This window comes from Crotalus tigris, unplaced genomic scaffold, assembly GCF_016545835.1.
Source record: "Crotalus tigris isolate CLP2741 ecotype Arizona unplaced genomic scaffold, ASM1654583v1 scf7180000024439.5362192, whole genome shotgun sequence".
Classification (NCBI taxonomy): domain Eukaryota; kingdom Metazoa; phylum Chordata; class Lepidosauria; order Squamata; family Viperidae; genus Crotalus; species Crotalus tigris.
The window spans coordinates 3,236,379-3,247,011 of record NW_024100609.1 but is presented as its reverse complement, the minus strand read 5'-3'; the positions used below and the strand labels follow the sequence as shown (position 1 = coordinate 3,247,011).

Here is a 10,633-nt window from a genome sequence, read left to right as displayed (position 1 = left end):
AATTACTGACTCTGTATGAATGGAAAAGCATACGGGGGAACTTGTTTTACTAGTAATAATAACTGTTGAGTCCGTCGCGAAATGGTAAGACACGAGAAGCAGTTGTAGTTCTCAGGAAACCTTTATTCTTCAGTTCAGCTTACATTGGAATATGGCGGCGAAAGCCCACAACTCGCAGCCTCCTTTTATAGGACTTTCCAGGGTCAATGTGTTACTTTGCGCGCGCCAGTACTTGCGCATGCGCACAAGCACTGGCGACAGCATGTCTGGTCCCGGGCAGCTTGCACCTGCCCGGGACCGCCTGCAATGCCCCGAGCCTGCTTGCAAGGCTCGGGACATAACACCTCTTTCCCCCGGGCTAAAACTACGACCAATGCCATAATAATACACAATCCACTCTTAGTACAATGCTCTGCTCCCCCCCCCAAGTTCGGAGTTCCCCCGTTTCCATTGCCTCAGTGTTTCTACCCTTCTACTGGCTCTGTTTAGCCAATAGTGTTATGTAATCCTCTAAGTACTTAGGAGATTTCCTTGCTCTCTGTGACCTCCTAAGCTCTGGGTGCTTGCCAGATACTCCCTGACTGAGGGGTGACGTGTGCCTGTTCCCTCCATTATGCCTTGGTGACCCCCAAGGACTGTGCTCCAATGCCTGGCCTGCTTGCTTGCCGACCGAGCTCGTCAGGCCAGGGCTTCTTACAGTGTATGACCTGGTTGTCCCGCCTAGCTGTAGGCTCTCTGGCCCTTCTAAGTGACTGTCACTGTTGGGTGTTTCTGTAGAACCTCCTAGGTCCGTCCAAGACCTGTCAGGAGGCTGTCTATCCCCTGAATCCCATTCTGTGTCCGGGCTTGTGTGGGTTTCAGTACTGTCCCAAAACTCAGTTGTCCCCTGAGTGTAGTCAGAGGTGTTGTAGTCGGGATTTGGTTCCTCAACCACCTCCCTGTGTGTTTGCCCCCTTCTAGGGACAGGGTTGAAGTCAGGCCAACTAGGAGGAGTGTGTGCCAGCTCTCTTGGAGGGAATGGATTGTTGGGATGCTCCCGGGTATTCTCTCTGACTGGAGTACTGAGTGATGTGGGTGAGAAGTGATCATGCCCCCGGGGTGACTCCCTGGCTGGAGTAGGCATTGATGCCTGGGTTCTAGTTGGGCTCCATGACTTCCTATTGGGAGCAATTGCGGAATCTCGGGATGGGCTGATTGCGGCTTCCCCATTGATAATGAGCATCATTCCATGCCCCTCCCTTTGCCCAAAGGGCTCCCCCTCCCCCCCCTGGAAAAGACCCAGGAGTCTCAGCGGGAAGGTCCCGTCTAGGGCGAAGTTGGTCAATGTGCCGACGCAGGACACGACCGTTGTCCAGGGATACCTGGTAGGATAGAGGACCTGTGATCCTGGATATAAATGCGGGGACCCATGTATGACCAGGCCCGTAATTACGAGTCCAAACCGGGGCACCCACAAGTAGTTGCCTAGGTGCCCTGGGATGTGAGACAGAAGGAGGCAGTCTGTCCGGATGCAACCGGTCAAGCTTGGTAGTCAGTTTGCGCCCCCAATGAAGTTCAGCTGGGCTTCTCCCTGTAGAAGTGGACGGTGTGGTGCGATAAGAAAGGAGGAAGTCAGCCAACCTGTGATGCCAGTCCCCGTAGGTGAGCCTCTTCAAGGCGTCCTTGGTGATGCGAACCATGCGTTCAGCCATACCGTTGGTGGACAGGTGGAAGGGTGCAGAAGTGGCATGACGAATCATGTTAGCCTGCAAGAAAGCTTGGAATTCGGAGGAAGTGAATTGAGGGCCGTTGTCAGACACAATGACGTCTGGGAGCCCGTGTGCAGCAAAAATCCCCCTTAGTACCTGAATAGTCTTTGCAGTAGTGGTGGAAGAGACAGGTACAACCTCAAGCCATTTTGAATGGCTGTCAACGAGGACCAAGAAGAATTGACCCTGAAAGGGCCCAGCGTAGTCAATGTGCACCCTAGACCATGGAGACTGTGTTTCCTCCCATCTATGCACAGGAGCTTGGGGCATTTCAGGGCGTGAGCGTTGACAAAGGTGGCAAGCATGCACCTTAGCTTCTATGTCTTTGTCTACACCTGGCCACCACAAGTGGCTGCGTGCAAGAGCCTTCATTCGTACAATGCCAGGATGACCCTCGTGGAGGGAATCTAAGACCCTAGTCCTCATTGAGGTGGGAATGACAACTCTGCTTCCCCAAAGCAGACAACCCTGAGAGGTGGACAACTCGTTCCTTTTAGACCAGAAACTCTGAAACTCAGGACTAGGACAGTGCTCAGGCCATCCAGACAAAACCCAAGAAAGGACACGTGAAAGTGTGTGATCTGTGCCTGATTCAGCGGCTACATCCCTGGCATTCAGGGGGGACTCGGGCAAGGCTTGAATGGAGAGAATATTGATGGCTGGCGCGGGGTCAGCCTCTATTACCGGCAGGGGTAATCTACTGAGGCCATCAGCATGGCCCATTTCCTTCCCAGGCTTGTGAAGTAGGGAAAAATCATATGCAGACAAAAAGATAGACCACCTGAGCATCCTGGGGGAGATGATTTGGGGAGTTTGTTTACGTGTGGTAAACAGTCCCAGCAAAGGCTTATGGTCAGTGAAGACCGTGAATTGCCTACCATATAAAAAATCATGGAATTTTTTAATTCCAGCAACAACAGCTAAGGCCTCCCTGTCTATTTGAGCATAGTTGCGCTCAGCTGAAGACAATGTCCTGGAGTAATATGCAACAGGAACCTGAATTCCATCAGCCCTGAGGTGGCTCAGTACAGCACCCACCCCATAAGGGGAAGCATCACAAGCGATGCACACAGGAAGGGACTCATTGAAGTGAGCAAGTACACTGTTAGAAGTGAGCAAGGCCTTGACCTCATTGAAACTAGCCTCATGTGTTTGTGACCACTGCCACACGGCCTGTTTATCTAATAGCCTGTGAAGAGGCTCAGCTACACTAGCCTTATGTGGAAGAAGGAATTGTAGAAATTCAGAAGGCCCAGAAAAGCCTGTAGTTCGGCCTTAGACTTTGGCCTAGGGGCTTGCATAATGGCTTTTAGTTTGGATTCAGCAGGATGAATCCCAGCAGCATCAATTTTGAATTCCAGAAACTCAGTAGAAGGTACCCCAATTTTACATTTGTCCTTCTTGAGTTTGAGTCCCGTTTTTCTGAACCTTAACAGGACAGCCCTTAGCCTTTCAGCTAGAATGTGTGTGGAGTCTCCTGCAATTAAGACATCATCAAAATAGGGGCAAACCCCTGGTATACCCCGTAGTGTGTTTTCCATTACGCTTTGGAAAATCCCAGGAGCGACATTTACTCCAAATTGAAGTCTCTTTACCTTGAAAGCCCCTCTGTGGGTCACAATAGTCTGAGCTATAGCAGCGTCATCATCAACAGGCAGCTGTTGATATGCTTGAGCTAGGTCAAGCTTTGCAAAAACGCGCCCCCCTTGAGGGAGGCCAGGATATGACTGACCACAGGAACAGGATAGGCATGTTGCTGCAATGCCTTATTTAGAGTGCATTTGTAATCAGCACAGATGCGAATGTCCCCATTTGCCTTAAGAGGCGTAACAATGGGGGTCTCCCATGGACTGGAGTCAACAGGTTCTAGAATTCCTTGTTGGATCAGTTTGTCCAACTCAGTGTCAATTTTACTCTTTAAAGCAAAAGGGACCCTTCTTGCTTTAATTCTAATGGGAGTGAACGTGGGGTCTAGCTTTAACGACACAGGGGGTCCTTTGAATGTGCCCAGCTGGGGGCTGAAAACGTCTGCAAATTCTTTGCAGACTTCCTGTAGGTCGAGTGTTTGTAGGCTGTTGAGCCCTGTGACGTGTATCCCCAAAGCCTCAAACCACTCGAGTCCTATGAGACTCGTTCGTTCACCCTCTACTACTAGTAGGTCTAGTGGACCCTCAAAATCCTTATACTGTATGTTAAGGGTGGCCTCCCCCTTAACACACACTCTGGAATTTTGAAAATCCGTTAGCACAATGTCAGAAGGCCTCAACTTGGCCTGGGTTCCGCTGCCGGAACAAATCTTCCTAAATGTGTAAATAGAAATGATCGAAAGTGCAGACCCCGTGTCTAGTTCCATAGTTAATGGAACCCCTTGCAGCTTCACCTTAAGTGACAGCTTTTTCTTAATGGGCTTGTGTGTGCCTGTCCTGTAGATGCTTCTTTGCGAAGCGCAAAACCCCACCCTATTCTGGCTGGGGATCCTGGTACCTTTCAGGCGCAATTCTTCCTGAGGTTGTACCTTCTGATGGCCCAGGCACACAGCTGCAATGTGTCCTTGTTTTCCGCACGCCCGGCAGATAGCGGAGCAGAACTTGCAGTCGGCTCTCTTGTGGCGACCTCCACAACCGATGCACTTGGGGAGAGCTGAAGAGCTTCCTCTTGGTTTTCCTTCCTTTGTGGGGTGGAGACGGTCCACTTCCTCATCAGGATCCTCCTCGAAGTTTCTTTGGACTTCTTCCTAGTGCACGGATGCAGCATCTGGACTGTTTCTGATCGGCCGCATGTTCTTGATGGCGCCGCCCGCTGCTTCTTCTGCGGTGACCTCTCTCAAGGTATCTTGGAAAGACAAGCCCTCCTTGGCGAAAAGTCTCTGTTGCAACTCTCGATGCCTTAGCCCGCATACAAACTGGTCCCTTAGTCGTTCTTCAAGGTCCTTGAACTCGCAATGCTTGGCGGCTTTCCTCAGTGCGGCGATGTACTCCTTGGCCGATTCTCTGGGTCGTTGATCCCTCTGCTCGAAGGTGTGGCGCCACGCGATGACGGATATCTTAGGATGGAAATGCTCCTTCAGTAACTTCTTTAGATCTGCGTAGCTGACAGACTCTAAAGGAACAGGTGCTATGAGGTTCTCAGCGATTTCGAATGTGTCTTGACCGCAAATGCACAGCAGGGTGGCAGCCTTCAAGCTCTCTTCCCTCACCTGGTTCACTTTGAGGTAGTTTTCCACCCTGGCTACGTAGGACTCCCACCTCTCTGGATGTGAGACGTCGAATTCCGAAAGCCTTCCAATCTTTGCCATTTTCATTTCAGGAAGGATCTATCAGCCAGCCTACCCCCGAACGCACGCTGGATTGGCGGGTAGCTGCCGAGTCAACGCCGTTCCTGCCGCTCCGGACTCACTCGGGTAAGCTTACACCTTCTCTTCTTCGATGTAAGGCAATCCCATCCTCGTCGCCAGTGTTGGGTCTGTCGCGAAATGGTAAGACATGAGAAGCAGTTGTAGTTCTCAGGAAACCTTTATTCTTCAGTTCAGCTTACATTGGAATATGGCGGCGAAAGCCCACAACTCGCAGCCTCCTTTTATAGGACTTTCCAGGGTCAATGTGTTACTTTTCGCGGGCCAGTACTTGCGCATGCGCACAAGCACTGGCAACAGCCTGTCTGGTTCCGGGCAGCTTGTACCTGCCCGGGACCGCCTGCAATGCCCCGAGCCTGCTTGCAAGGCTCAGGACATAACACTAACAATTAATATGATCCAAAGAGATATGAGTTAATAATGTCCAAAGTAGGATTAAAATACAAAAGTAACAATTAATAGCTAGAGAAAAGGGGGGTTGGAGAAAGGGAAAGTTGCTTCTTGCAAGAGCAAGAATATCTCCAATTCTGCTCTCTCACCTCTGCACCCCTTTTTCAGTTTAAATTGTGCATATTTCTCCAACAATCTCCCTGCTTTCTTCAGTGGCACTAATATTTCTAAGGTATTTTTCTTCTTACTTCAGCCTCTGATTCCACCAAACGCATCAACGGGATTTTGTAATTACATTTTTCCCAATATTGAAAAATACTGAAATATTGCAAAAAGGAATAAATCTCTGAGTAAGCATCCAAACAGCCCATCACTTTGCTTTGCTTTTCCTTTGTGAGGTCACGCTTCATAATGGTGGCGACAGGTAGATGAGCTCACAAAGGAGAAGTAAATAAAACTTCTGGTGGGCTGAATGAAAGCTCTTGTGGGTTTTGAGTAGTGGTGGTGTAGTCAGGTTTTGCTTTTATTTCACAGCGTTTTAATAGCTCAGCTTTTGTTTCTTTTTCGGTATTTATTTTCCTGCTTATTTATCTTTGTTTATTTATCACATTTGTTTATTTACATTTATTTATCTATTTATTTATTATTTATCTATTTATTTATCTATTTGTATATTTATCTATTCATTTACCTATTTATTTATCTATTTATTTATTCATTTATTTATCTATTTGCATATTTATCTATTTATTTATCCATTTATTTATCTATTTGCATATTTATTTATCTATTTATTTATCTATATCTATTTATCTAGTTACCTATTTATATATCTATTTATCTACTTATTTATCTATTTATTATATTTAATATATTTAGTTAGTTTAGGATTAGTTTAGTTTAGGGCATTAAGGATGGAGACATTCTTATACTATGCAGGGAAACTCCTGTTTGAGGTAAGGCCCTCTTTTTGTTTATTTATTTATTTACTTGTCAACTGCGTAACTCTAGGATGAGTTCAAGATTCAAAGAGGTAGCATGACATGTAGCATAAATCATCATCATCATCATAATAAAATCCCTCCTTCTAATTAATTTTTAACATCGCTTGCCTCTTTTAAATTTTATATACGATGCTCGTGTTTTTAATATTGCATTTGTATAGTACCTAGACTGAGGGAAATGGGCAGTTCTTAAATATGATAAATAAACAAATAAATAGTGTGTGTTCTAGTCTTCTGCATGCTAAACTGCATTGGCCATTAGTCCTGGTTAACCCTAACCCTAACCCTGTCCCTTGTCCCTTTTTAGCACTGGGAAAGGTTCAGAGTGACATTGATCCCTGTTTCAATTCATCAGGTGTAACGAGGGAGGGGAGAGAGCCCCCCACCCCTTCCTACTGTGTTTGGCTGTGACAGATGGAGACAACTGCTGCAATGCATGGATGTGGTCCCTTTCCCCAAATACCTGTTCCCATGACAATCAACCCACTTGCTTATATCACTGACTGCTCCCTCACTAGACACAACAGTGGAACCTGAACAGTACATGTAGCAATGTCTTCTCTGATTATCAGCCCAGAACTGTGTCGGAGGAAAGATGGAGAGAAGCTGGCACGGGCTGACTGATTTAATAGTATTTTTATACTGATGACTCCATAGCAACTCTTGACAATTTACAAACAGCTGCCTAAAATCCATACAACTAGTAGTCACGAGGCCCAGAGTCACCCTACACTAAACTAGAGATGGGAAGATCCTAGCTTCTGACCATGTTGTCATCAGCACGGTCAATTGTTTGTACAGCCAGGTTTATATGGGAAGAAGAGGGCCATTAAAACATCACTTTAACTGCAGAGCAACTAAAGGGCAGCTTTAGCTGTCCCTGCAGCTGGCTGGAGATGAAAGTCAGGTGATGCCGTGAGGGTTGTTACTTAACAATGGTTAGTGAGGGTCTTCATGCTATGGTTAGAGGGGCATGAGGATGAACTAGCTGATTTGATTCACTCCAACTCTCTAAATAAAATTAGCATACGGGATCCAGTGGAACTTTTGTTCCTGTTAATCCTTTTTCATAAGTGGGAAGTTCTACCATATGTGTATTTTTTTAAAAAACCCAGTTGGTCTTCTGAGTCTAGGATCCCTTCTTTCCAGACTGAGTTGACTTTCTTTGACTCCAAAAGCAAAAGACCATCTGAAGAAAAAGCCTTGGAAGTATAATTTCCCATAAATTCATTTTTTCTTTTCTATTTTTTTCAAAAAAGAAAAAAATCTGAAGCACGACATTGGCCAAGCATTGATATGTGCTACTGTGATTGTATCCACACTATGATTTATAATACTTAGTAAATTCGCCTCCTCCAGTTGATTTGTCCTGAGCTGTTCAAAATGTCTTCTTTTGGCAGGTCTGTCTGCAGAAATACAGAGACCACCAAAGAAAACAAAGTGAGTAACCAACTCTTTTGTTTGTGTGGAACCTGTGGCAGGAGTGGGGATACAAAGGCAACCCTCCCTCTGCACCACCCCTGACCCTTCTTATTTGATGACCAGTCTTCAATGTTAGTCTTGTTGGTGGGTTAATACGTAATGTCTTTTGGGAATATTGTTTAACAACACAAGTGTTTTCCCATAAAAATACAGAAAAGAAGCAGACAGAAGAGGTGACATCCTCACAGGAGAAGGAGCTGGCAGAAAAAGATGCCACCATAAGAGCTGTAAGTCATTCATTTCCCTTACAATCCTGATTTAAGCCCCCTCTTTTTGTCTACGTATCTATATTCGATGACTGATGCATGCGTCCTTTAATTTCTGCATCTTAGTTGGAAGAGGAGAACAAGACCTTAGCCAGCGAACTGGCCCATCTTCTGGAGCGGAATGAGGAACTGAAGCACTTTACAAATCTTGATCCAGAAAGTGAGTCTTATTTTAACTTAAGAACATTTTAATTGTTTTCATTTTAAAAACAAAAGCGATTTATTCATCTTGGCTGTACGAGTTCTAATTTTTTGTTACTTTTTTTTGCCAGGAGAGGCTGAGAGAAAAGAGTTGGAGGTTGCAATATTGAAGAAAAAATTGGAAAGGGAGCAGAAGGCAATCAGCCGACTCACCGCTGTAAGTATGTTCCATGATAGTAAGAAATTAGAACAACCTCTGTAAGCCAGATTTTATAATGTACTAACTGTACTTGCTCAATTTCTTTTAACAGGAGGTCTCAAGAGAGAGGGAGAGGAGAAGAGACCTCATGAGAGCCCGGGACCAGGCAATCGATGCCATCTGCTCCCAGTTGCTATCTATACCTTACTCTGAGAGAAGATTGTCGGTGAGTTTTGTCCTTCTGCTTCTGGGAGAGAAATAGACATGTTTCAATTGATGATTCTCTACCCCATTCTAAAATATTTAACAATTTTCAGCCTCTGCAAGAAGCAAATAGAAAAAAATATCTCAATGCGTCAAGAAGGTAAATGATTCCATTTTTAAGACATTATATGTTTTTTTTCCATAGAAAAGTTATCATACAACATTTGGTAGTAAAAATCAAATCTATTTTGCAACACAATTTTTATTCTTTTACAGTAGCTCGGGGTCAAGTTATGACAGTTGACTCTATTGTGGTCAAGAACATGTGGGTTCCCAACCACAGATTGTAGTAGAGATGGAGTAAGTGATTTGATATGTTTATGTTTCATTCTGCTCATAGTCAATATTTTCGGGGAAATGCGATAGGACTCGGGCAAAAAAAAAAGAATTTTTTTGTTTGAATTTTTCCATGAATTGTCCTGAAATTTTCACATTGAAATTAGGCTATAAAATTCAGCCACGAAACAGGAGATTTGAGACAGAATGCCCTCTCTTATGCCATTAGAAATAGAGCTTAGATGGCTTTTCCTGACGTGCTGGGTTGCATTGTTCCAAAGGCAAATGTAATTTAAAAATTTGCTAATATTCTACCTGCTAATTTTTGCTGAGAAGTTATTCATCAGATAAATTATTGTCTCTTTCAACTGGCTCGTTTGGATTAGACAAAAATGCTATTTGATGTGTAATTTAATGTGTTAGTTATTTTTTTTATTGAAATTCTAATCTCTGTTTCAAAATAAGATCTGGTTTTTCTTCAAATACAGGATTGCACTAACATGATTTCCATTCTAACCGACTTGTTTTTAATCTGTTTCAGTGAATTCAAAGACACCTGTACCTCTTTTGGGACTCCCTCTTCTCCCGTCTTAACTCAACCAGGAACAACCAGGACCAGCTGTGGCTCAGAGATGTAGTCAAGTGACATACATCACTTTTTACACCTCTTCCTTTAACCAAGACAATGGCAATTGGTCCCAATTTGGTCCCAACTGAAGTCGTAACATGATGACTACCTGTATTATGAAAATTCTCCTTCACCACCAAATACGCTCCTGAAGAAATTGCTTTTGGCGTCCATTTCTTGTCTGGGGTCAAAGTCAGGAAAATGCTTCCAGAAATTTGAATGTCACGCAGGATGACCGTGCCCTGAAAGTTTCTGCCCTGAGTACCTGGGATGTTAAGAAAGAACACCTCAAGAGCGCCCAGGGGAAAGACATCAAGCGTGCTTTGGTCAATGGCCTTGCCAGCCAAGTTGATACCTTCCATTTGCCCAAATGTCCACCCATCCATTGATGATGAAGTAAAAGATGATTAGGGATCTGGAGGCTAAGTCTTACGACGATTGAACTAGGCGTGTCTAGCCTAACCAAGCAAAGGATTAGGAGTGTCATGATAGCTGTCTGCCAATAGTTGAGGGGCTGCCAGAGAGAAAAAGGGGATGGCCTATTCTCCAAAGCATCTGGAACAGGATAAGAAGTAACCGACAGAAAATCATCATGGAGGGATCCAACCTAGAATGATGGAGAAATTTCCTGATAGTGAGAACAATGAATCAGTGGAAAGGCTTGCCTCGGGCTAATTGGAGAATGTGATTAATGACTGCTTCATGGGAGTGGGAATTGCAATTTGTTACGTTGTATCTGGGGGAAGGGAATCTGGTTTCGGGTTGAACTATGTAGTGCCAATACTTTGTTTCCTGAACAAAATGTTCTTTAAGGAAGAATTCTTGCCTTGAAGTTCTTTTGCTGGGTTTCATCTATCGGAATCATGAGAGGATATGCAAATAC

The 10,633-nt window shown here is 44.8% G+C and overlaps 1 protein-coding gene across 1 annotated transcript; it reads left to right on the top strand.

The window, feature by feature from the left end:
* The first annotated feature begins 6,404 nt into the window (after positions 1–6,404).
* Positions 6,405–10,380, top strand: LOC120302882 (stress response protein NST1-like). The gene is made up of 9 exons (XM_039331897.1): positions 6,405–6,446; positions 7,895–7,934; positions 8,040–8,203; positions 8,309–8,402; positions 8,515–8,600; positions 8,695–8,808; positions 8,900–8,946; positions 9,063–9,146; positions 9,664–10,380. The coding sequence occupies exons 1-8, from the start codon at positions 6,405–6,407 to the stop codon at positions 9,088–9,090; spliced, it is 615 nt and encodes a 204-aa protein (XP_039187831.1). The 3' UTR covers positions 9,091–9,146; positions 9,664–10,380.
* The last annotated feature ends 253 nt before the right edge of the window (positions 10,381–10,633 follow it).

Coding starts and splice junctions, on each gene's coding strand:
- LOC120302882 (XM_039331897.1), top strand. CDS start 6,405: ATGGAGACATTCTTATACTATGCAGGGAAACTCCTGTTTGAG. Junction 6,447..7,894: donor CAGGGAAACTCCTGTTTGAG/GTAAGGCCCTCT, acceptor TTCTTTTGGCAG/GTCTGTCTGCAGAAATACAG. Junction 8,204..8,308: donor AAGATGCCACCATAAGAGCT/GTAAGTCATTCA, acceptor TCTGCATCTTAG/TTGGAAGAGGAGAACAAGAC.